The sequence below is a fragment of the Carettochelys insculpta genome, chromosome 19 (assembly GCF_033958435.1).
Source record: "Carettochelys insculpta isolate YL-2023 chromosome 19, ASM3395843v1, whole genome shotgun sequence".
Taxonomy (NCBI): domain Eukaryota; kingdom Metazoa; phylum Chordata; order Testudines; family Carettochelyidae; genus Carettochelys; species Carettochelys insculpta.
The window spans coordinates 3,290,367-3,317,595 of NC_134155.1; the positions used below are offsets into that span (position 1 = coordinate 3,290,367).

General features: G+C 41.6%; 1 protein-coding gene across 2 annotated transcripts in view; it reads left to right on the plus strand.

The window, feature by feature from the left end:
• The window catches only part of GOSR1 (golgi SNAP receptor complex member 1), a 68,607-nt gene that overhangs the window by 33,522 nt on the left and 7,856 nt on the right, over positions 1 to 27,229 (plus strand). For both annotated transcript variants that reach the window (XM_075013858.1, XM_075013857.1), the window contains exon 7: positions 11,305 to 11,334. In XM_075013858.1, coding sequence (XP_074869959.1) covers positions 11,305 to 11,334 — 30 coding nt within the window. The remainder of the gene's footprint in view (positions 1 to 11,304; positions 11,335 to 27,229) is intronic.

Here is a 27,229-nt window from a genome sequence, read left to right on the forward strand (position 1 = left end):
TGCATGGAGAGCATCGGGGCTCAGGGCTTCAGACTCCTGAAGCTGGCTAATGGTGCTCTGGCTGAGAAGTGTTGATCTAGTCCCTCCTCCTGTATAACATTGGTCATTGTAACAGTTATCTTGATCTCTCTGGGGTCTGTATTTTGGTATACTGTAGTGGCTGTCCCCTTCTGGAGTTGATCTTCAAATCTCTGTTGTGAACAAGAACTAGATTCCATCCCCCTTCCTACTCCCAGCCTCTTTAGCTTTGCTGTCAGGGTAGAGATAAAGAATGAATTCCTTTCTCTTGTGAGACTTGATTCTGTTGAGTATAATTTCATCTTTGGAAGAATGCCATCTTGTACAATCAGCAAATAAAAAGACAAGCCTGAGAGTGCAGGAAATTTTGAAAGAAATCAAGTTGGCAAAACAGGGTTGCAGAGCCTCATCCATTACTGCATCTCAAATTTGGGTTGCTGATGGTTTAAATGTAGAGTGCACTTTAAAGTTTAAAAGTGGAAAACATTCAGTGCGTTGTGTGTTTAGCCCTGCAGTTTTAGAAATAAATTTCTGAAAGGTAATGAATGGACAGATGGTTGCTGTATCAGTAATTTGGTCAAATCCTAGCAGAACGCCTTAAGTTTTACTGCACCCTTCCCTCACATATGCATACAAAGAGACAGCTGATGAACATTCACAGAATTGGGGAGGAGGGGGTACATTAAGGCCTTTTACAGAGATTTTTTTTAAGTAGTGTTGTGAACAGAATAGCATTAAAATAAAAACCTCCATTTTTTTTATCTTTCATTCTTCATTGGTTTTGCTGGATATGGCTTATATGAATACCTTGAGCAACATTTAGAGCTGTTATTTGCAGGACAATAACTCTTTTGAAGATGATAATCTTGCAGTCCCTCTTTTTGTCTCTCCCACCTATAAAGTACATATTTGACAGAGGCTAGTGTGTCTTACCCAAGCGTACACGTTAAGTCTGTAGCTGAACCACTGGGAAAGGGACACAGGAGCCATGATGATCATTTGTCTGCAAGAGTCCAATTAAGAGACTCTTAACACGTTTCGCAATGATGCACTTGTACAGTCACTTTGTTGAGAGGTGTATGCAAATCACCAAAATGTTGTAACTTGATGGACCCAAACTCTCTTGTCAGGCTAGTGTTCAGCTTCCGGGATACTGGTCCTTATGACTGATAACATATTGATTGTTTCTTGGCCAGAAATATATTCTGTCTTTCCCTGGGTTACAGTGTATAACGAAAGCAGAGCTTGTAATGTTGGGGCTGCCTACAGCATGTAAAACTTGAAGAAAAAACAATACGGTCCATTAGTGATTTACTGAAATTGTTCTGACAGTTGTGGTTAGTGATAATGACTTACAGTAATGCCTGTCCCTGTTTTAATTCATTTAGTATATTTCCTGTGGGATATGGACCAATTATGGATGGGTCAGTTTCTCCAGGAACCTGCACTAGCAAGAACAGAGAGCCTCCAGCAACTTCATTTATGGGGATCTTGGTCCCATCCAACCAATCAGTTCTGGGCTCCTCCTTGTAATAAGAAACCAGCTGCTTCACTTCATTAACTTCTAAAGTATAGATGACTTGGGATAGTCTGTTTTTAAATTAGGCTTTTAAGCATTCTCTTCACATAAATTGTGTACCTCAAACTGGCAGGAAATAGGTAGCTTCTTAGTAGCCTCATAGGATCCCCTGTTGCCTTGTTAAATCAGGAGGTTTCTGTATGTGCTTGAGTATTCTGCCTGAAGGTATTGGTACAAGGCTTATTATTGTGGTGTCTGAGCACTGTACAAGTTCTTATTTATAGCTCCAAGATGGTCCCTCCTGAGGAGACCGGTGGAGAGAGGAAGGAAAGATTTGGATGACAGTTTTGGTGGGCAGGAGAGAATTGAAGCTGAACGCGGAGATCATAAATAGTAAGGAAATCTGTGTCCTGAGCATTTGAATAATGAGTTCTTTTCCCCGCACACTAGTCACAAAGCATTTCACAGCCGATGCCAGTGTCTGCTGTTTGTGACCTTACCATGCTGTGTGGCTCCTCGCTTTGCACTATTTAATGAAGAGCTCTGCCAAACATTGGTGGCAAGTCATCTAGGAAATTGTGTTAGAATTTAAAACTTGAGGCTTTTTCCCTTTACCGTTGCTAGAAGCGTTTCCAGGCCTACTACTCAGTGACTGCTTGACCTGCGTTCCCACTTGCATATTTCTATCAGACATAAACTCGTGTGGACTTTCTGGAAAGAACTTAAGCTCCCAGTGCCAGTGTATGCCCGTTGCCCAGTGTGACGTACTATACGTCAATGCATTTCACTCCAGATTGTGTGCACTGATGGCAGCTGCATTAGGAGATAAGCCTGTAATGTCATGTAGTAGACAAGACTTGCCACTGGGGTGCCTGCTGCTAGTCTCTTCCAGCCAATCAGTTTGTTCTCCACCTGATAACAGGACCTGAGTCCCTCCCTTAACAAGGAGCCCTTTTGTCAGGGTACTGCCCTGCCACAGTACCCCACAATCGGAGGTTTTCTCCTTCCAGGGAACCCCAAACCCCTGTACCCACCTTGCCGTAGTGACCCAGTGTTGATCCCTGCTGCCCTAATACCTCAGGCTTTGTCTCAGTGCCTGCAGCCTGGGGTTTGCCTGACCAGACCTCCCCAGCTCACCCTGACTTTCCCCAGCACGGCTCTGTCCATGGTGCCCAGCTCGAGCAGGTAGCTACTGAGCCAAGAGTGTGCTCACTCTGGCCCTCCTTTTTATAGCCCCCCCCCCAGGTTCTGATTGGCTGCCACAATCCTCCCCCTCCCCAATTGGCTTCCAGGGCTGTTTTAACCCTTTCTAGACCAGTGCCAGGCAAATGCCCTGTCACATGCCAGTATTGTTCTATTGTCTCCTTACCAGTGGTGTGTCTACTCTCAATCTTGGTGAAACACTCTGGCTAGCAAGTTTTAAATTCCACAGTCCAGAGGTGTGCAAAGGGAAGCCCACATGGATGTTTGGTGTTCAGTCCAGATTTCTATATATCCGTTTATGCTCCACGTGTGCAAGATATTTTTGCAGATCTTTAAGCTTTGAGAACTGGAGACGTTGTACACTGTTTTGTTCTGCCTATGGGAAGGCAAAGTCTGAAAACTAACAAGAAGTCCTGTGGCTCCTTATAGACTAACAGATATTTTGGCGCATAAGCTTTCGTGGGCAAAGACCCGCTTCAGCAGCTGTTACTGTGAGCCTTTTTAGTGTCAAGAATTTGTTTTAATTAACATATGAAGCAAAACCTGCAAGCTTGCAGTTTGCTCTGAGATTTGTGCCTCTATTCATCTGCTCTCAAAGTCATTTCAGTAGATGTCATTTGCCCTGAAAACACCCATTTCATCTCAAGTCATTACCTTTGCGACTGATTACCTCTTTTCAGGACACGCCATGTGTATGGGCAGCGGAGAGCTGAGATTTATAGGCTGCAGTGAAATCTATCCTGCAACCCCTCCTTTTTTGTCAATGCTTTTCACATACCTCAGGCTGCTGCTTGCTGCCAGTGCTTTGCTAGAGGCTCATCAAGGGCTCTCCTGCTGTTTACACGGGGCTCTCTTTATCGTGTGTTCTTTTGTGGACAGTAGCATTACAAAGATGGAAACTACTGTGTTAATTTAATTTTTAGTTTCTTTTTTGGTGGACAAAACATTCTATTCACTCCCATAGAATAAAATTTCTTCTGGTTGTCATTTCCTACTTAATCTTAAAAGGGTAAACAATCTGAGCTTTTTTCTTACTGCCCAAAAGAAGAGAGAGATTTGATCTTTGCTTTTGATCAATCAGAGCTTTTTACTTTAGAGCCTCTGCTTGTTTTGTTTTGGTTTCAACACGATTGAGTTGTTGGCTGTACAACGTTAAGTATACCTTTCTCTCGGTTGGTGTGTTCGTAATATTAAATGCATTTTGTAATAGGTACAGTCCTTGAAGCGGCTCTTTCTCTAGCCTGGAGATCCAGGGCTGTGAATGTAGAAGTGATCGAATCAAAGCAGTTTGGGGGGGACCCAGGTTGGCAATTAATCACACTCCCCCAGCAGGAAGATAGGGTGTGCACCCTGCACCAGCCGATATGGTTAACTCGCACACAAGACGACAGTTGTGTCAGCTGGCATCACCTGAAAGGGCAGGCAGGATTAAATGAGAGTGAAGCCTGGTTGGGGAAGTGCTAGGCCAGCACTATTAAGTCAAGAGATTGAAAGCAAAAGGAAGCTGCAATCTTCTGTCCCGTCCTGTAAGAACAGAGGTCGTCAGGAGCTAGGAGACAGTCCCAAGGGGAGAGTTTGCTGTGGGTCCTGTCCTGGAGTAAGGACACAAGTCTAGGCGGGAGTAAGTAGCAATGGAAGAAGAGTGAGCCCCAGTGATGAACCCAGAAACAGGAAAGCGGAATTTGGAGCTTGATAGGAAGGACCCCAGGGCAATGGTAACAAGGGATGGAGCCTGAGGGCCTAGATTGCTGCTGGAGGGTCTCTGAGCTGGAGCACAGTGTAGTGGACAGGCCCGAGTTCCCAGGTCAGTCCCTGATACAGTGCTTTGCAGCCCGAGGGGGCCTGGCCTGTCTGGGCTGGCATTTGGATGGTGGTATTATTGAACTGTGTAAGTTCAGAAGGGGTGTACCAAACAGTAACTAGGCTGGAGGGCCCAGCTCCTGGAGGAAGGACCATTTCAAAGCAACCAGTGAGTAGTAAGAGAGCATCTGATACAGTGAGAGCTGCAGTCTCAGGCCTCAGTGCAAGGAGGATAGCAACCCTCTTACAGGGAGAAACAAAGTCAAACTATTAGCTTTCAAATGAAATGAGTTCCAGCTACAAATAAGAGGGGGAACAAAAAGCTGGATCCCTCCTGCTGGCCGTTAAACCAGTTAAATTTAGTTCTACTGTTTCAGTGGCGTTAGGGCAGAGAGCCACAGAGGAGTCTGCAGCAGCAGCATCCAGAGCTGCAAAGGACTCCTTAGAGCTGCAGGTTGCCAGCCCCTGATCATTTTCTTGCCAAACCCTTATTTTCACTTTGGGGAACCCCAGGGTTTCATAGAACACCATTTGCGAAGCACTGGCTTATTCTCATGAAAGGATTTTGGGGCGTGTGCAAATTAACTGTCTTGCTGGCACTGGCATAACTTAATTCCCTGTGCGGTAAACCCCGGGTGAGATCATGGCACCAGTGAGTTCAGTGGCAACGTTCTAATTAGCTTGAGTAAGACTTTGTAGTTGCATAGTGACACTTTTCATTAGTGACTGAATTCACAACTGTGGAGCTGGTGAACCTGACTTTGGAGGCCAGCTATTTGGTGGTTAAAATGTTTATATTGTGAGCAGGGTTCTCCCCCAACCGTCTCCTATTGCTTGTGTTAATTTATCTGTCTTTATCTAGATGACAAACCAGAAGATCTGTCCTATTGTTATGTTACTTGCACAAAGGCCTGATTGTTTCACTTGCTTTATTGCTACAGCTGGATTCATGCCATGTGCTGTGGTATTTGATTGTTTCAGCATCTTTTCATCATTCATTTCCTGCATATTTTTAAATGCCTTTGTCAAAGCTCCAACTGTGTGGTCAGGTGAAAATGCCTGGCATATTGAAACAGATGGCAAACCAGAGTAGTACTGCCCTGAACAATACTTGCTTGCTTAGGTGTTCACAGGATAATGTCCGTCAGATCTGCAGTTTTTGTTTGGAAAACAGAAGAGCAAAGTCATGATATTTTATAAGAACCCCATTTGTCTGTGCTTTGAGCTTGTCAGTTAAGCAGGGAAATTAACTACCTCTTGCCACCTTAAGCTCCTAATTACTCAGTAAAAACAATGAATCTGAACATATTTTTTTGACTTTGCATACTTCTCTTATTCTGTGCCACTTCCTAAAGCATGTTTTGTGTCTGATTTGTCTCCTGCCACATAGGCTTAAGCGTCCTTCCATCTGTAGAACAAATTTGAACAAAAATAAATTTTTAATAGTAAAGTACGATTCATGTTACCTAAAATATTGATCAGACTTTTCCTTTGACACTTGTACAGAAAAACTCCTCTGCACGTAGGATTCTGATTTCCTCACAAGCAAGGAGTGTCTGACTACAACGACACAAGCTATCTGTGGAGATTTAATTTCCTTAGATAGCTATGGATTTTTAATATACAATAAAAGGCATTTGAATAACCAGCACATTCTATGAAACAACACGTGGGGCAGCTGGGCCAGGGCTGGCTTCCCTCTTGGGATGGCTCCTGCAGGTCCGGCAGAGTGGGGGTGGTTTCATGGCTGGGGCTGGCTGCCCTGAGGCAAGCTGGGCAGCAGAGCAGGACCAGATGTGCTGCCAGGACTGACAGCAGCAGGGCAGTCACCTTAGCCCTGGGGAGCAACAGTCTGTTGTCCCCTCCCTCCCTGCCAGGGTCAGCCAAGCACCACCAGTGGCTCCACTCAACTAAGTGGAAAATTTGATTTTTCTACTATATTTTAGTTCCACGTTTGAATTGAAATAACTTATGATTTTGAGTCAGAGCAGGTAAAGTAAAACATTTGATTCTGACATGCTTTGTGTGTTTTGAGTTACCAAAATCACATTAAATCAAACTGGAGAATTTTGCAGAAATAAGCAGATACCAGAGGTTCTCCCCATGCTATTAGTGCAGTGTTTGGTCACAATAGTAAATTGTCTCTGCTCGCATTTTAATTTTCTGAGCAGGATAAAGTGTAGGGTAAATTTGTAAAATCGTATACTTGTCATTTAAAAACACTGTGAGTCAAGCTTCCTTGTTTTAACCTCCTTTTAGTAGATATTAACATAAAATGTTCCACAGAAATTCAGCACATGTTCGGGAATAGTCAAGATGGTGCAGTGATTGAAGCATTAGCCATCCTCTCTTCTTGGGTATCACACAGTAATGCCAGCTTTTAGCAGTAACTTGTGTTAAATGTAGGTGTGTGGTCTAGTAGTTACAGCTTCAGCTAGTTCATTTTCTGCTGAGGTTTATACGCGTGCTTCAGGTTGGTAACTGGAGTATTTAGAAACATTGGCAGTCTGTTCATCTTGGCAGTTAGAAGCAGTCAAAGGAAAGCATGATCTTGGGAAACAGAGAATATGTTAAAATAGTCATATGCGGTTGATTTGCTGAATTCCCAGCTTCAAGGATATTTACATGATGAAACAGTGGGGTCTAGAGCCGAAGAACAGCAAAACTTGCCAGTTCTGTCTTAGGTAAGTCATCTTACCCACACGGTGCTTCACTGATTCTGAGGAGACTTTCACGTTCATCTCTGATACCTTTGGACCAGATAAATACAATTACCATTTATAAAATCAAGAATTGCTACACTTTTATTACTTGAGTTTAGATACTTATGACTTTTTTTTTCGGGGGGGGGGGGGGGGGTCTAGTTGTCTCCTAATCCACCAGAATGGTGTAGGTGAGGAAAGACGTATGGCTGTGTTAGCACAGATTATCCACTTTTGCCAGTCTTCACCACAGATGTGGCCCTTTTTTGGAGTTAATTTTGTGCATTTGGATAGTTTGTCAGGGCTTAAGGTGCTATAGAAATAAGGTAAACCGTTGCCTGTTACTTGATTCACTCAGTGGCTGTGGCTTGAGAGCAGATGCACTCTGTTATGTCGGCATGAGATTCATCCACCTGGAAGAGGACTTAATTAGAAAAGATATTGTTTATATACATTTTGGTAATCAGCTGTAATGGGAATTAAAATAAAGACACATGACTTCAATTTGAATGTTTTATAGGAAACTATTATTGCGAAAGAAATACCAATTTTTTTTCACCTCAGAAGCATAGTCTGTTGAACTCCTGTGCCTGGAACTGAACTGAGTTGTGATCAGTTAGCATTTTGAATTTGACTGTATGGTAACTGTATTTTATTAAAAAACCAAACATTGCAGCTGATGAGTAGTTAGTTCTAGATGATGAAATTGGTTGTTAATCAGCTGCACAGACTGTAGGATTGAAGCTTTTAAATGTGAAGCTTTGGTATTTAATCTTCTGATTAAATAATAAAGCTGACTATATAGTGTTTGCTTTCGAAAATAAAGCAGTTAGTGGCTCCACTGCAGAGTGATAAACCATCGCTTCATGCCCTGAATTTTTGGAAGACTACAGGCAAATGTGCCAGTCGCTTAGGTCTCTACATGAGCCATTTCAACTATTCCAATCGTTCCACTGCGCTGAAATGAAAATGGTCTGTTCTTGTCATTTAGGTTTGCAAAGAGCTGATGAGTTTAGTAAGGTATTTTCTGAAGTGTAATGCTAGGCTGCAGTCTGCAGCTGACAGTGACATCTTGCCCAGTATAGATTAATATCTGTAAATTATAGTAGCTTCAAATGCAGCTTTTAAACCAAAGGAAAGTTACAGCCCTTTGAGGCTGCTCATGGCCCATCCCAAACTCCATGGGAGCCTCACTTTCATTGAACACATGGCTCAAGAGCGCATCACAGGTGGTTCTTAAATTATTTGGATTAGAAGGCTGTGGTTATTTGTGGCGTGGTGAACAGCAGGAGGAGGAGAGCCATAAAATGCATTTTATACTTGCAAAAACTTTTGGGTTTCCTACTTGAGATTTTTTTGGAAATGAGGGAGGGGAGGTTGTCATTCAAAGATTTTGATGTATTCATGAGTAATTATTTTTGAGACAAAAATACCTTCAGATTAAAACTGGTTTTTCTATTATGTATAACAGCATTGCCTCGTTGTTTAATCATAGGCAATAGCAGATTTTGAGATGCCTGCTGAGTACCCATAATGCTGGCTGGAATTCTGGTCTTACCTAGATGCACTAACAAATGAGCACATCACACTACTGAGGGGATTGTTTGGCTCCAAGAATTCATAAATGCACATTGTGTTCAATTACTAGTTTGTACTCTGCGCTTCACAAATGTTAGCTGCAATGTCTTTTCCATTTGCTAATACAAAATGCAGAAAACCTCAGAAAGGCACACAGATGTGCATTCCATCTGTTATTCTTTGGTATCTAGTTTATTTCCTGTAGATCAGCATCATTTTGGGTCACCCACCCAATCCACAATCCAGTCAGTGTTCTAAAGGATCACTCAAATTGGCTATGTACCAATCAGAAATGGAGATTTCTCTTTCCTTCCTATGGCCTCCAGTGATCAGCAGATGTCCTGAAACTTATCTGATGACGTCTCCATAACTACAGTGTTTGGCTCTCTGCACTGCTTGGACAGTAAATTCCCCAGACTGACAACTCCCTATGTGAACAGACAGATGTTTTGGATTGTTGTACTTTACTTACCACTGCTTGATGCATCTGACAAAGCAGGTCTTTGCCCAAGAAAGCTTATGCCCCAAAATATCTGTTAGTCTATAAGGTGCCACAAGACTTCTTGTTGTTCTCAAAGCTCCAGACTAACACGGCTCCCTCTCTTGATACACTGCTTGAGTGACTTTGTTTTAGGGATTGAGGGTACCAAGCCACTTTTACTACACCATTTACAATCCAGGGTGCCCCTTTTGAGTCCTCTCTGTTTCTTTTCATATTGAATATTTTTGGCTGGCTGTAGTCACTCTCCGTGTTTTCATAATATTAATCCAAGCCATGGACTAGCCTGAAAATAGCATCTTGTTTGTTTTTACTCTCCTTAACACAGACAAATTGGGACATCTTGTGTTAGCATCTGTTCTTGGGAGAGTGAATATATATATATAAATACGGCACAAATTGCTACTTTGGTGTCATCACACTAGTGTGATGGGGCGTATGTGTGTGGGTTTCTGGTAAAGTTTCAAATTGGCAGATGGTTGCAAAGAGGAGGCAGAACTCAGCTCTGCTTTCAGATGACTCCAGGAAATGTATTTTCTTGAACTAATTAAATGAAAAGCTGGGTCCTAGAAGTGAGTGGGAACAAAAAGAATGTAAGGTGAGGATAGCAGTATCCCTTTTAATTTTCATAATCCTTACACTGTGGCACCAATAAACTTGACTTTACTGTGTAGGACCGTGGGTTTTTTTTTAGCAAAAGCTTAATTCTGTTAGATCGATTTTTGTGCCATGTTAAAGTAGCAAACACTTCCCTGTCTTAACATTTCTTCTAGGGTTTGCGTAGTTCTGTGGAATAAATATGTGAGATGAAGGCAAATAAATTGTTAAACAGTAGTGTTTGGAGCACAGAGGAAGAAGAAATGGGCTGACATCTCGCAGCATCTATCTGAGATTACAACTATGTGGCACCCTGAGCTTGAAATAAGATACGCAATTTACACTATGCAAATTGTGTATCTTATTTTTTGCTTATTTTGCAATATGCTATTTCAAAGCATCCCTTACTCCTTCTGCAACGAGGAGTACAGGGATGTTGAAATAGCATACCTGTTATTTCAAAATAACAGGCGTGTTTCAAAGAGACAGTATTACTAGACATGATTTTCTTAAATTTAAAAATATGGGACATCATCTAATGACAGATAACTGAAATATTGTGATGATGAAGATTAAGTATGGAATAAAAATCTAGCCAAAGTTTTATCTGCTGTATTGTAGACACTTCTGTTTTCAGTGTTTTGTAACTTTCTATAAGAGATGGCTTTGAAATGAAACTGGATATTTACAGTAATCTGAGTTACAGAAAAAAATAAAATATTGACTTTTCCAGCATTTTGATGGTCTCTTACCTTACATGGCTTTAAGTTTAAATTGAATGTTCTTCTCTGTGACATTGTCTCCCCAGAGTACTGTGGTAGCTTCAGAGTTCTAGAGATGTAACTGTGGAGCTTAGCAGTTGTCAACGAGATGACGCATGTGGCTCTCAAGTTCTACATTCTACAGTTTGAGGGCTATAGATACTCTAGCCATGAACTGTTTCTTGATGCCAGCCAGTGCCCTCTTAGAAATCACTTGGCCTGTTCTTCCATCATTAAGTGCACGTGCTATTCAGCGAATAGTTCTAGAACAGTTTGTGTAGATTTGGTCAAAGGCAGTTCAGTTTCAGTTTTTATGTTTTGACCATGTTGACAACTTCTATTTTGCTAGGTTTATTTGGTCTTGCCCAGGATTTGAGATAGCGGAGAGAATGAGGTTATGATCTCATCAAACAAGTATCTCCAATATGCTTCTACTAAGGGTGATTCTTGTATCTTCAGCAAAGACTTTCTTAATACTCTGCAGGCCGAGTCTTCATTTTAGTGGCCCCCAACATTTCACCCCCAGGGCTAACTAGCAGAGGGTTGTATTCTGAAGAACATTGCTTGTATTGTTCTAAATATTTAGTGCTTGTTACTTTTTGACCATAGTTTTCTTTTTGCTTCCAGCTCAGATCGGCTGATAGAAGAAACAATAAGGTAGGAATGGATTTACTCATTTTTGTTACCTTTTGTAAAATCAGTATTAGCTTTACTTTGAACAGCATCTAATCATTCATTTTATGTACACAACATCCATACTGAACCTAAGTCATTTATAGTTCATTACAAATAAAATTAGAACTTTTGGATTCCGTCCATCCCTTCATAAGCATTACAGAGCTGTCGTTAACATTTTAATTTATCAGTTTAAACTTCTATGTGAAGATCTTTTTATAGACAATAATTATTAAAATATGGCATGTTTTAGTTTAACTGTGCTCATGCAGGCTATAGAATTAAGAACTATTCTGAGAGCCTGAAACACCTCTCTCCCTTAAAGGAACTAGTGCTACTGTAACCCATAGCCACGTTAACTGCCTTTAGCACTGCAGCTCATATAAGAGAGGAGGCTTTTACGCACACACAACACTTGGATGATTATCACTGTTGTGTGTGTGGATGATTGAGTGGTTGTTTATTGATTTCTGTTTTTGTGGTTGAAATCCTACCAGTTTGCATTGGACTGGAAATTTCACTGTCAGATTTCTGAAGCATCATACTCCAGCCTTGTAAATTACTTTTGTTCGACATACCTTTTCCAATCTGCCATCAAGCAGTGGGATTTTGCAAACAAATAATTGAGTTCTTGCAATAAGTTTTAGATGGTCTCTCGTTAAAAAAATTCTGAAAGGAAGATTTTCAGATGATGTGCTTAATGGGATTAGTGACCGGCAGTGGTACTCAGGTGCAGCAAGATTTGAAGTGCATCCATTAAGGGTTGGCTGGCTAGCTGCAGTTCAGTTAGCTCAGTACAATTAGTGTAGTGGGGGAATGGGTTGAAACACGGTAATGTATCATGACGTGTGTCAAGTGTGGTCAGCACTATGATATGTAGAAAGGTAGATATTTGTTTACATGAGCACCTCCAACTTAATTCAACATCCTGACTGTCTGAAGACACTTGCAGAAACTGGCTGTCCTGATTAAAACCCCGTTACATTGCTTTGTTCAAAACAACTTTTACTAAGAAGCATTTATATACTGACTCTTCCACTATCCTGTGAAAACTAAGTGTTAACTCCACATTCCTTGTCGTCTCCTCCTTGCTACTGCTAGCCAGAGGAACTAAAAGCCTTGCGATTCTGCACATCTGATCTTGCGCAAAGGGAGCTAATGTTTTATCAGCTGTCACGCACCTACTCTCTGGACTGTTTCAGCACCTGTAGGGAGATGTACTTGTGATATACTATTGCTTCAACCATATATTGACTGGTTGGGTTCTGAGCCATGTTTCCTGTAAACTGAGTAAGTGGACACCCAGAAGAGATTCAGGTAAACCCAGCTGATTAACAGAGCGCCCACAGCCACACACATCTGGCAACATGTGATTTTGTTGATGGTGCACATCAGCACATGCCTTGGTGTGCATACAGTTTTTTCCACCCTTGGATGGAAAAACTTAGAGCAAGCGTGTCCAACCTGCGGCCCTGGACAGCTAGTAATGTGGCCCCACAAGATCATAAACTTTTAACATTATTATGTGATTTATATACATTAACTATATTATATATTTTATATGCGGCCCAAGACAATTCCTCTTCACTCAGTGTGGCCCAGACAACCCAAAAGGTTGGACACCCATGACTTAGAGGGAACCCTGGTTCTGAGCTCTTTGCTTTTACATAGTGATAGTGTGTTTGTTGGGTTAGAAGATGAGCTTTGTCTTTGGGAATCTGGGTTCCTGACCTCATTGCGCAATTCATTAGTTCTGAAGAGGGGCTGGTGCCCTATCCCATGTGGTGTCAAGGAGCTTCTTTGTTGTATCTGGTTTGCTTGGTAACCACAAGCAACAATTGCCTGGAAATGTAATTTAATCTGCATTGGTTCCTTTCAGGTACCACCATTCAGCCTCTGCTTACAGCCAGAATCGATTTCCTGTTTTGTCCTTGTCCTTCTCCAGTAATTGCAAGCATTCGGGTATGAAGTTAAGTGGTGGTGTCATCTGCTGGATCTTAGAAGATCCTCCAGCTCATAATTTGACCATTGTCCATTGCTGCCCAATTAAAACACATGGACTCGTGTAGATGAGGCTGTTTAAATGCTGATTCCTTGGGTGACTGCAGTGTAATTACGAGAACAACAAGAAGTCCTGTGGCACCTTATAGCCTAACAAATATTTAGGCGCATAAGCCTTTGTGGGCAAAGAGTCATGCATTTGATGAAGTGGGTCTTTGCCCACAAAAGCTTATGCGCCAACATATCTGTTAGTCTATAAGGTGCCACAGGACTTCTTGTTGTTCTCAAAGATACAGACTAACCCGGCTCCCTCTCTGATGCAGTGTAGTTAGTTTGGCTGGCTGCTAATACTTGTCTGTCTTCAGGAGTTGCATCTGTAGTAGTTCATTGTTGGGATGTAACTCAGAAAGCTGTAAAATCACTATTATGTGTTTTTTGGAAAGCTTTGTTATTAAGCAGCCGACACAAAGTGCTTCTTGTGGCAGTGTGTGGCCTTAGGCCCTTTACCTCGGGGCAAATGGTCACATTTCCAAACCCATTAACCCACTTAGCACTAACTGTCCCCTGGGCTGGCAGTCTCAGCAGGGGGGTTAAGGAGTCTGTAGGCCCAGAGAATGAACATATCTGTATGGAATGGGTAGGGGAGAGGGAACAGGGCTTCTGCCTTGCGGCTGCTTATGCTGGCCCTGTTCTGTGACTAATGGAGGTCTCGGTCTGGGCAGTGCGAAAGTTTGCCACCCATTTTTACAAACACTGCTAAAAGCTCTTACGTGGCACAAGCTTTTTTAAAGCTGTATGTTTCTGCCCAGAGGTGTGTGGGGATGTGATGCTGTACATGGCAGGTCTTTCGGGGCAGCGTTCACTTGCCTTGGGCAGATTCAAACGTAGATGTCTGGCTACGTTTAAATATGTAGATAGGGTTGTCAGATTTTCTTCTCACTTTTATCATTTTCTTGCCATAGGAAACAATAGCTTCCTAGTGACTGTATTTTTGCTTACCATACATACTTTTTGAAACAGTGATTTGTGGAGTTTTGCTTTGAGGCGTGCATCAGACTGCAAGCTCTGTGCTACTAGTCCTTAGTAGGAAGCTCCATAGATACTGCTCATTTTGCATTTCTGTTACAGTTTTGCAGTCCTAGTGGTGTTTGTCATTACACTTTGTGTACTTTAGGGAGAAGTTGCCTTCTCTCTGGAACTGGAGTGACTTATTCAATGGGGAGAGGGAAGGGAAAAGTTCCCCTCCCCTGTTAAACAGCCCCTCCCTTGGCTCTAAGCTCCCTCTGATACAATAGTGCCAAGGCTCATCCACTTGGCCTTGCAGCCTTTCCAAAGGAATGTGACATATTAGGTCTTTTTCTTTAATGTGCAGTAATTGGGTGTGGCTCTGACACCTTTAGCAGCTCAGTCACATTCAAAAATGTATGACCTGGTACTGTTTCCATGCTAGTAGATATGGTCCTTCAGCTCAAGTGATAGCGAATCATACTTTGTAATCCATGAGTCTCAGGTTCACTGGCGATAGGTGACCTAAACCAGGGGCATTGTTACATTGACTACTGTGTCTGTAACTACTACATGACAATCTGTTCGTAGAGCCAAAAATGGGAAGCAAGAATCATGATGCCCAGCATTCCCTGCAGGGGGATTAAAAAATGAGACAGACCACAAAAGATGATTTAATCTATTTATAAAATACGATTTTTGATCCAATGTCATATTTTTGGTTATTGTTTTTAAACTTTTTGGGGTTGGCAGTACTCTGCATACATTAAACTTTGACTTCATTGCAGAATACGATGGATGGCAATAGAGGAAGATCTTACTGAGTTTTAGCTTCATTAATAAGAGGCATAATGAAAAATTGTTGATGAAATCTTTTTGAGGCAAATGGGGGAACGTTTCTTTAGTTTTCATCCTTGTTTGCTCTAGTTGTGCAAAACGTTGGAAAAAGCGACGGAATTGTCACAATAGCTTCATATTAGAGTTTGAGGCATCTTCCTTCAGAACAATCTCTGCCTCTGTGTAATATTTTATGCAACAAGTGGGAGGATCTGAAGCCATAGCAGATAATGAAGTAGTAATGTTCCAATAGAACATCGTGTTTGTTTTTAGAGCACGTCTTGCAACTTTGGAACTTGGTTTTAATGTCACATCGGTATAGATTTATCTGCAGCATCAAGTGCCAAATCAAGAAGTAGGCACTTTGATGTTTCTCATAGCCATGAAAGCCCTACGTATAGGGCTGGCCAAAAAAAAAAAAAAAAAGCCCATACAGTTTAAAATTAAGTAAAAACAGTTGTTTCTCATTGGACCTGAATGAATTTTTGGAAACAAATGTTGTTTCTGTTGTACCTTTCATTCCAAAAGAACTCAAAGGGGCAAACAAAGTATGCACAAGGATCATGTGCTTTGCCTCTGAGAAGAAATTTCGATTACACAGTGCAGAGTGTCAAGTCACAACAGCTAAGGAAATGAAGTAGGAAACATTGTGATCCAAGTGCAAGTGTGCCATGGGAGTGTAGAGGGAATATAGGTTCCTGAACAGGAATCTGTCGTCATGCCTGGATGTGTCACAGCTAAGGATGCCAGATCCAGGACAGATTGCTGAGAAACAGGACAGAGCCTTCTCCAAACTGGTGCCTATTCTTCCATAAGATATACCAACCCAGTAACAAATGTAAATTTCTGTTTCGCCATACTGGCTAACAAGGGCCATGTCTACACTAGCCAAAAACTTCGAAATGACCATGCAAGTGGCCATTTCGAAGTTTACTAATGAAGTGCTGAAAAACATACTCAGCGCCTCATTAGCATGTGGCAGCCTCGGCACTGAAATTGACGTGGCTCGCCGCCGCATGGCTCAACCAGATGGGGCTCCTTTTGGAAAGGACCCTGCCTACTTCGAAGTCCCCTTATTCCCATCTGCTCCTAGGAATAAGGGGACTTCGAAGTAGGCAGGGCCCTTTCAGAAAGGAGCCCCATCTGGACGAGCCACGCAGTGGCGAGCTGCGTCAATTTCGAAGTGCCACGGCCGCCCACATGCTAATGAGGCTCTGAATATGTATTTCAGCGTTTCATTAGTAAACTTCGAAATGGCTGTTTGCATGGCCATTTTGAAGTTTTTGGCTACTGTAGACATAGCCAAGAAGTCAGAAATGCACTCTCCTTAGGTATCCAGCCCTTGCTTCACCCCTCCGTTCCCCAGACGCTAGACTTAATGATGACTAGTTATTTAAAAGCAGTCACATCAACCAAAAGGTTCTTCTGATCTCAAAGGACCTGCCACATACCTAGGTCAATCTGTAATTCCGATCTTAAGTAATAACCAGGCTGCTGCTAGTCGGGTAGTATCTAACATACAAAAGTTTATTTGTAAGAGAGAAGAGTTAGAATGGTCAAAGGTGTCAATACATACACTCACTGCAAAGTTCATGTACTGGGTTTGTAGCAGCAGTAGAATAAACTGATGGCTTATTATGTCTCTCTGGTAACATCCAAAAGATTGGAAGGCCCTCAGTCCAGTGGCTGTAAAGTGACTCTTAGTGTACGTCCATAGGACAGAGGTCAGTGCCAGAAAGAGGCAAAGTGGAGATGCTTCCGGTGTCTGTTATATTATCTCCCATGTGGAGGGAAAACTCGGTTTTAATCTGTGGGAAAGTACCAGCTGGAGTGTAGACTCACATGAGCTTGTTGCACGTCCTTGCAAGCTTCAGTGACTCAGGAGATGCAATTACCCAAATTCTGGCTGAAGTATCATCAGGAAGGCCCATCGAGCAGGGATATGCTTCTCCCATGTCTGCTGTGCAAAGTGTTCTTTAATGGTACGCCATTGTCAATTGTCCATTCATAATGTCCTGGCATGACTGGATGTAAACTACCCTGTGGGTGTTACCACAGGAGCAAAGACTGTGTGAAATACTGGTATATATTTAATATTCATTGCTTCAGGTACAAAATGATACCTCTGTACAAATGGCACAATAATACATTTAGCCAATCATCATTTTTTCAACTGACCTTCTTGCATGATGTACTTTGTACAAGATTTGTTGCAATTACATGATGATATACATGGTGACATTTTAATAATATAACATCACGTTTTCCTCTTGTGAAAAGCTGTAAGGATTCTTAATGACTTGGTGGAGAGGACCTTGATTTAGGGTCTCTTCCAGAAACACAATGCCCCTTAGTGCCCTTAGGAAAATACTGCTTTGTTCTAGTTGTATGAGTTTTCAAACCTGCCAAGTGGCTGACAGTATGTTCCCAGACACATCTATTCCTCCTGAACCGGGGACTTCCCTGTTATTCTTCGGCTATGTCTAGATTGCCGAGAACTGTCACTAGGCAAATTGCACACTACAGTTGCATATCTCTTGCCAGCAGTTCTGTCAGGAGAGGCTTTTCTGACATTGGCCTGTCCACGCGGGGCCAAATGTTGGGCAAACCCCCTCCATCTAGACATCCCTTCTTTATCGTGGAACAAGGAGGACGAGTGTTGGCAGAATGCTCCTGACGTGGCAGCGGTTTCCTGACAGATGTCTACAGTCTAGACATAGCCTAAGAGGAGCTTGAGGCTAGGGGCCTATTGGTTTTGTCTGTGTTGCATGCATGTATGGGCTCTTAGGCCGCTGATTACAGCACAACCTTTCAGTAATGGGATACCATTGATGTAAGACTTCATCTATTCTGAAAGGGTCTTTAAGATTGGTTCTGCAAAACTCTTTCGTGATGACATAGCTTTGCTGGGCTCTGCAGCAAGAAGAAAGTTCCTGAGTGCTTGTTAGAAACTATATTTGAAAACAGTTTGCCATCTAAGAGCCCTTTCACAATACATATATACTTGTACGTGCAAGAACATTTTTGTAGAAATAGAGTAGCATTTATGGGCTTCTCAGAAATGAATCTCAAATGTATTTAACATTAGCACTTGGCTTGAAGCCCCGCATCTGACACATCAAATGCCATCATGGATTATTCATCTTCAGACACTAAAGCATGCATCTCTTGAAAGAAAGAAAGGAGGGTGTAAGAAGCTAGAACTAACCTTCAGAACCATAGAACTCTTCTGGAGCTGTGCAGGTAAATATATTCTGTTGCAAGAGAGAACACTGGGCATCCAGCAGAGATCAGGAATATTGATCTTGTTTCTCCTAGAACACAAACAACTAGCATATTCTAAAAGAGACTTAATAGTTGTTTCCGCCTCATGTTCCTGTGAGTGATGGAGGACAAGCAGGTAGCTCCTACACTCGATACGTTTTTCAGATTCCCTCAATGAAATTCAATTTCGTGAAAAGAAACAAAAATTCAGATTCGGTAGTTAGTTACGTCAATAGAAATTGTCATATGAGATCAGACCAAATATCCCTCTCGTGTAGTGTTCTTGTTTCTGTCAGTGGCCAGTACAAGATACCGCAGAGTAAGGTGCAGGAAATGCTGTGATGCTCCAGTAGGAAGTAACCAGCCTATAAAGGGAAGTTTCTTCCTCTCCTTGATCACTGAGAGGTGGACTGTCCCAGAGCACGAGGATCAAGAAGAAGTTTAATAAGGGTTTAAGAAGCTAGAATCTCAAGACCCAAAAATAGTTGAGAGAGTTTGAGTTGAGAATACATGTCTGCAACAAAGATAAGAACACAACAAAAGGAGACTGTAATCTCCCAAAATGAATCATAAGAACATAAGAACGGCCATACTGGGTCAGACCAAAGGTCCATCTAGGCCAGTAGCCTGTCTGCCGAGAGTGGCCAGTGCCTGGTGCCCCAGAGGAGGTGAACCGAAGACAACGATCAAGCGATTTGTCTCCTGCCATTCATCTCCCGCCTTCGACAAAAGGCTAGGCACCATACCTTACCCCTTGCTCATAGCCATCTATGGACCTAACCTCCAAATATTTACCGAGCTCTTTTTTAAACTCCTTCACAGCGTCCTCTGGCAAGGGGTTCCACAGGTTGACTGTGCGCTGTGTGAAGAAAAACTTTCTTTTATTAGTTTTGAACCTGCTACCCATTAATTTCATTTGTTGTCCTCTAGTTCTTATATTATGGGAACAAGTAAATAACTTTTCTGTATTCACTTTCTCCACACCATTCATGATTTTATATACCTCTATCATATCGCTCCTCAGTCTCCTCTTCTCTAGACTGAAAAGTCCCAGTCTCTCTAGCCTCCCCTCATATGGGACCCGTTCCAAACCCTTAATCTTAGTTGCCCTTTTCTGAACCTTTTCTAATGCCAGTATATCTCTTTTGAGGTGAGGAGACCACATCTGCACGCAGTACTCAAGATGTGGGTGTACCATAGTTTTATATAGGGGAAGTAAGATATTCTTCATCTTATTTTCTATGCCTTTTTTAATTATTCCTAACATCCTATTTGCTTTACTGACTGCTGCTGCACACTGCGTGGACGTTTTCAGAGAACTATCCACTATAATTCCAAGATCCCTTTCCTGACCTCTTGTAGCTAAATTTGCCCTCATCATATTATATGTATAATTAGGGTTATTTTTCCCAATGTGCATTACGTCACACTTACCCACATTAAATGTCATTTGCCATTTTGCTGCCCAGTCACTCAGTTTGCTGAGACCTTTTTGAAAGTTCTTCACAGTCTGCTTTGGTTTTGACTATCCTGAACAGTTTGGTGTCAGCTGCAAACTTTGCCACCTCACTGCTTACCCCTTTCTCTAGATCATTGACGAATAAGTTGAACAAGATTGGTCCCAGGACTGACCCTTGGGGAACGCCACTAGTTACCCCCCTCCATTGTGAAAATTTACCATTTATTCCTACCCTTTGTTTCCTGTTTTTTTTTAGCCAGTTCCCAATCCATGAAAGGATCTTTCCTCCTATCCCATGACCACGTAATTTACATAAGAGCCTTTGGCGAGGGACCGTGTCAAAGGCTTTCTGGAAATCTAAGTATACTATGTCTACTGGACCCCCATCCACATGCTTGTTAACCCCTTCAAAGAACTCTAATAGATTAGTAAGACACGACTTCCCTTTACAGAAACCATGTTGACTTTTGCTTCGAAAAAACTCATTCAAAATCCAGTAAATTTTAGCATTAAGTTTGCATTTAATATATATGGATTTTTTTTAAGGTATGGAAATGCATTCATTGCACTTAACTCTGGCCTATAGTGATTCTTGCAACAAACACACAAACATTATGAATTTTAATATAGGGGGTTCAGATTCAATAAAACTACTCTTAAAGGAACACTTCTCATTTTCTTCCCATTTCATGTTATCAGTGCAGGGCAGAGGTGGTATTCTCAGTAGAGCACAGATGCTTAATTTTGTGAAGGAAACCATTATAGTTAATGTTTTAACTCAAGAACATAACCTTTTATTTCTGCTATATCTTCCATGAGACGCTGACCAGAGCAGAACTCACTTCTCCTGGTGAGGGTGTGCCATCAATTTATATAAATGCATAATTTGATTTCAGTACATCTTTTGCATCTCGTTCTTCATACATCCTAACATTTTGTTTGCATGTTTGAATATAATTTATGCATGATTCATTACTTGATGCAGTTTGACGATAATCCAACACTGGCTGTTCTGGCCATACAATCACATTTTACCTAGTGAAAGACAAATCACCACCTGGGGGGCATTTCCGTAACAAAGCTTGCTAAAAACCTACATTGGTGAGCTTATCAAAACAAAAAGCAGTCAAGTAGCACTTCCAAGACTAGCAAAATAGTTTATTAGGTGAGCTTTCGTGGGACAGACCCACTTCTTCAGACCATAGCCAGACCAGAACAGACTCAATATTTAAGACACAGAGAACCAAAAACAGTAAGCAAGGAGAACAAATCAGAAAAAGATTCTCAAGGTGAGCAAATCAGAGAGTGGCGGGGGGGAGGTCAAGAATTAGATTGAGCCAAGTATGCAGATCTTTTTCTGATTCGTCCTCCTTGCTTACTGTTTTTGGTTCTCTGTGTCTTAAATATTGAGTCTGTTCTGGTCTGGCTATGGTCTGAAGAAGTGGGTCTGTCCCACGAAAGCTCATGTAATAAACTATTTTGCTAGTCTTTAAAGTGCTACTTGACTGCTTTTTGTTTTGATAGTGTATAGACTAGCATGGCTTCCTCTCTGTTACTATTGGTGAGCTTAGTTTTTAAAGTTGACCTCCACTGCCAGGCAATGTGCTTTAAGGATCTCTGATCCCATTGTTGAGAAGCTAGGTACCCAAAGGGTTACCTTGTTCCATGTTCATAAAACTTTGTACTTGCATCTAAGAATACAGAGTGTTGTATGTAGTGTATGTGCCCTATTGTTTGTGAAAATTCTAGTTTGTAATCTGTAAACTTTAGTTACTGGCTTTTGAGTCCATCCTTTATAAAGTAGGCTGCTTCTCTCATCAGATGGTAAAATGTGAAACCCTCCATTCCATAAGAAAAATCTCATAATTATTTCCCCAGGGCACCCTGTAGATAGCTTGGCAGCACTCTCTGTATCTCCTTGCAGTCATTTCCCATCTCCTCTGCAATACTTTGAAGGCTGCTTTAATGAAGCATTAGATGTGTTATAAGAAATACAGAGCTTAATGCAAAATGGGTATTTTCTGCTGCATGAGGATTCCATCAGAATAATTAACAATGAAACCAGTGCACAGGTATGAAGCTGAAATTTTTAGACAAAGTTTCCTATGGGAGTAGTGAAATCTTATCTACAGTTACTGAATTATACACCACCAGTAATCCAAAATTCCCTGAAAGCTTTTCTGCATTGCTAATTGCTTTTCTGACGTCTTTTGTTGATATAAAGTTCAAAACACTAGAGAGGAAAAACATTTGTGTATAGTTATGGATGTATTGAAATCACCTTACACAAGATGTGTGATTTGATGCATAATACTGCCTGACTTGCAGCTGATTTTTATGTACGCTTTTTTTGGCATTGGGAAAATAACTTGCTGCTGCTTTTCTGTACTCAGCTGTTGATGCTCTATTGAGAATTTTTGTGAAGACATTCTGTTGACCATCCATTAAGCACATTCTTATGTGGTATTAGGTTAAAGACAGATTGTTGTACCTTGTTTTTCTTTCCCTTAATTTGAGATATGAAAGGCATCTCCACTGTAAAGATGAACCAGTCTCTTTCATGTGACTAAGTTAGGTCATACAAACTGACTTGCCCTGTGATCTGTTTTCTGTTTTTACAAAGAGAGACCAGTAGATCAGTTTTCCAGGTGAGATCTTCCTCTGCTTTTCCTGTAGATGTGAAGGACATTAGTTAGCTGCATCAGATGTACCCTTCATAAACAAGTGTTGGTCAGATTGCAATGAAAGTGTTTTAGACTGACAGTGATAATTTTCTCCCCTTTGCCTGAGAGTACCTTGCATTTTGCAAACTGTGGGAATAACTTCAACTACCTTTGGGGTGAATTAGAGTAGGTGGTCACAGTGCACACCAACAGTACAAAACATTTTAAGATCGGAAGCCAAGAGAATCTAATCCGGTTGGAACTTCCGGTAGGCAGAATGCAGTTACCCCAATTTTGATTTGAATAGGATGTTGTCGTTAATATTTGCTTTTATAATCATAGAATCATAGAACACTAGGACTGGAAGGGACCTCGAGAAGCTATCGAGTCCAGCCCCCTGCCCCAATGGCAGGACCCAGTACTATCTAAACCAGGTGTGTCCAACCTGCGGCCCATGGGCCTCATGCGGCCCTGGACAGCTAGTAATGCGACCCCACAAGATTGTAAACTTTTAACATTATTATGTGATTTATATACATTAACTATATTATATATATTTTATATGCAGCCCAAGACAATTCCTCTTCACTGATTGCGGCCCAGGCAAGCCAAAAGGTTGGACACCCATGATCTAAACCATCCCTGATAGACATCTATCTAACCTGTTCTTAAATATCTCCAGCGATAGAGATTCCACAACCTCCCTAGGCAATTTATTCCACTGTTTGACAGCCCTGACTGTTAGGAACTTTTTCCTAATGTCCAACCTAAACCTCCTTTGCTGCAGTTTAAGCCCATTGCCTCTTGCTCTGTCCTCAGAGGCCAAGAAGAACAAGTTTTCTCCTTCCTCCTTATGACTCCTTTTTAGATACCTGAAAACCGCTATCATGCCTCCCCTCAATCTTCTCTTTTCCAAACTAAACAAGCCCAGTTCTTTCAACCTTTTTTCATAGGTCACATTCTCCAGACCTTTAATCATTCTTGTCACTCTTTTCTGGACTCTCTCTAGTTTCTCCACATCTTTTTTGAACTGCGGTGCCCAGAACTGGACACAATACTCCAGCTGAGGCCTAACCAGCGCAGAGTAGAGCGGGAGAATGACTTCTCGTGTCTTGTTCACAACACACCTGCTAATGCATCCCAGAATCATGTTTGCTTTTTTTGAAACAGCATCACACTGTTGACTCATGTTTAGCTTGTGGTCCACTATAATCCCTAGATCCCTTTCTGCTGTAGTCGTTCCTAGACAGTCTCTCCCCATTCTGTATGTGTGAAACTGATTGTGCCTTCCCAAGTGGAGCACTTTGCATTTGTCCTTTATTAAACTTCATCCTGTTTACCTCAGACCATTTCCAGATCATTTTGAATTTTGACCATATCCTCCAAAGCAGTTGCAACCCCTCCCAACTTGGTATCATCTGCAAACTTAATAAACGTACTTTCTATGCCAATATCTAAATCATTGATGAAGACATTGAACAGAACCGGTCCTAACACAGACCCCTGCGGAACCCCACTTGTTATACTTTTCCAGCAGGATTGAGAACCATTAAGAACTACTCTCTGGATACGGTTATCCAGCCAGTAATGCACCCACCTTATAGTAGCCTCATCTAAATTGTATTTGCCTAGTTTTTTTTATAAGAATATCATGAGAGACCATATCAAATGCTTTACTGAAGTCTAGGTATACCACATCTGCCGCTTCTTCCCTATCCACAAGGCTCGTTATCCTATCGAATTAATGTGACAAGATTTATTCTTTACAAACCCATGCTGGCTGTTTCCTATTACCTTATCACCTTCCAAGTGCTTGCAGATGATTTCTTTAATTACCTGCTCCATTATCTTTCCTGGCACAGAAGTTAAGCTGACTGGCCTCTAGTTTCCTGGGTTATTCTTATTCCCCTTTTATAAATGGGTACTATATTTGCCCTTTTCCAGTCTTCTGGAATCTCTCCTGTCTCCCATGATTTTCCAAAGATGATAGATAAAGGATCAGATACCTCCTCCATCAGCTCCTTGAGTATTCTAGGATGCATTTCATCAGGCCCTGGTGACTTGCAGACATCTAATTTTCCTAAGTGATTTTTAACTTGTTCTTTTTTTATTTCAACTTCTAACCCTACCCCTTTCCCACTAGCATTCACTATGTTGGGCATTCCTTCATCAGACTTCTCAGTGAAGACCGAAACAAAGAAGTCATTAAGCATCTCTGCCATTTCCAAGTTCCCTGTTACTGTTTCTCCCTCCTCACTGAAAAATGGCCCTATCCTGTCCCTGGTCTTCCTCTTGTTTCTAATATATTTATAAAAAGCCTTCTTGTTTCCCTTTATGCCTGTAGCTAGTTTGAGCTCATTTTGTGCCTTAGCCTTTCTAATCTTTCTCCTGCATTCTTGTGGTGTTTGCCTATATTCATCCTTTGTAATTTTTCCTGGTTTCCATTTTTTATACGATTCCTTTTTTATTTTGAGATCGTGCAAGATCTGGTTAAGCCAAGGCAGTCTTTTTCCATATTTTCTATTTTTCCTACACAGCGGGATAGCTTGCTTTTGGGCCCTTAATAATGTCCCTTTGAAAAACTGCCAACTCTCCTCAGTTGTTTTTCCCCTCAGTTTTGCTTCCCATGGGACCTTACCTGCCAGCTCTCTGAGTTTACCAAAATCTGCCCTCCTGAAATCCATTATCTCTATTTTGCTGTTTTCTGTTCTACCCTTCCTTAGGATTAATAAATGGCTTTGAGATGTTTTATGGCTGGTTTTGATCTCATTTGAAAGATGGCTCCTCCGTCAAGGCATTGGCTGCTATCACCATGCTAAGGCATTCGTTCGGTAGAGATTTGGAAGATACCAATACCACTTCTGTTCAGTATCAGTTTGCTTTGTCTTTGTCTTCCATCCTGGTGCTGAAGCCATCTTGGCCTCACTTAGTTTATAAGACGTAATGAGAGCAGAAGTGAAATGGCAGGAAATCCCTGCTGCTTCTCCAAGTAGCCAGCGGTTTTTGCTTTATGCTGATCTGGCATGAATATATTAAAAAGAATGCTGAAGATGATGGACAAAAGCAAAATAGTCCACTGGAGACCAGAATTGCTTTAAGGCTTTTGGTTGGTTCTATGCTCATGACTTTCACTTATTTTAAATAAGCTTTTAGATTTCAGAATGGGTATTGAGTGGTAGTGGGATTCTATGCAGTTGTTGTTTGGAAATATGAGTTTGATACACATGCTTGTCACTAAACTATTTGTACGTACCAATGATTGATCAGCTCCCATTGACCAATAAGCTTTCAACTTGGTCCTGGTGCTACTGAAATGCTAACGTGAAACAATGTATTGATCTGCTCTGTCAATGCCTGTTGTTTAGAAGAATTCACTGTAGAGAGTTTTGGGGGAGAGAGGCAAACACCACCCTCCGTACACACTGACTCCACAGTGATTTTCAAAGCCATTGATGTTGTTGCATTTACTTCATGGTCCTCCAAACACAACTGTTGGGTTGATCCCTGTTTACCTTTCCAATAATAGTCCATATTACTGATATTAATAGTAATCCGTTTTACTCTTTTGCTTGATAGATGAGCGTAAGACTTAACAGACTCTCGGGTAAGGAGGGATAAAAGATGAGGCATGAGGGTTGGAAAAGACACTTTCCTAAGACATTAGTGATAGCAGTACAGATTTTTGTAAAATATGGGAGGGAGGATGAGTGGCATGTAGTTGAGAGGGTGAAGTTGTGAGCATCAAGAGCTTGTTGCAGCGTCATGCTACAGGGAGATATCTCAGGGACCTGTTTGGCTCGCTAGTGTGATACAAGCGAGTTTTGGAATCTCCAATGACAACTCTCCAGTGACAAATGATGGCCTCAGCCATTCTGGCCAGCTTCCCAGCTACTTTGCTACTGCTGACTGTAATGTCGCAGGAGCAGCAGAGCAAATATTAATGCCATGGGCTGATCCAGAGGGGTTTGTCCTGAGGTGACTGTCTTCTTTAGAGAACCATTATTGCTCCGTTGCCAAATATTCTGGTTTCAGGTTCCCATAACATTTGTCACATTTAAAGTGGTCAAGAAAGGCCTGGTCTGCACTAGACAAGTATTCCTCCATAGTCATTTTGTAGGATGATTGTTTTCACCAAAACCACATTAATATGCAGCTCTTTAGTGTAAGGGTGCTGTGTACTGAGAGAGCTTTTTCTCTTTCCTGTACAGGAATATGCCATGACAATATGAGCACCTGTATACTGGTTACAAGTATCGGAGGGGTAACCGTGTTAGTCTGGATCTGTAACAGCAACGAAGGGTCCTATGGCACCTTATAGACTAACAGAAAAGTTTTGAGCATGAGCTTTCGTGAGCACAGACTCACTTCATCAGATGCTCTGATGAAGTGAGTCTGTGCTCACGAAAGCTCATGCTCAAAACTTTTGTGTTAGTGTGTAAGGTGCCACAGGACCCTTCGTTGCTGTATACTGGTTAGTTGAATCTGTCCCAGGTCGACTGAATGGAGTTAATGCTTCTGGTGTACTTGGAGGTGGAGAAAGGAGTTCTTTGTGCAGATAAACCCATCATCCTGAAACCAAATACATTCCCTTTCATTGTAAAACTGCTCTTGGGAACCAAGTGTTTCCAGGGCTAAAGGTTATGTTCGC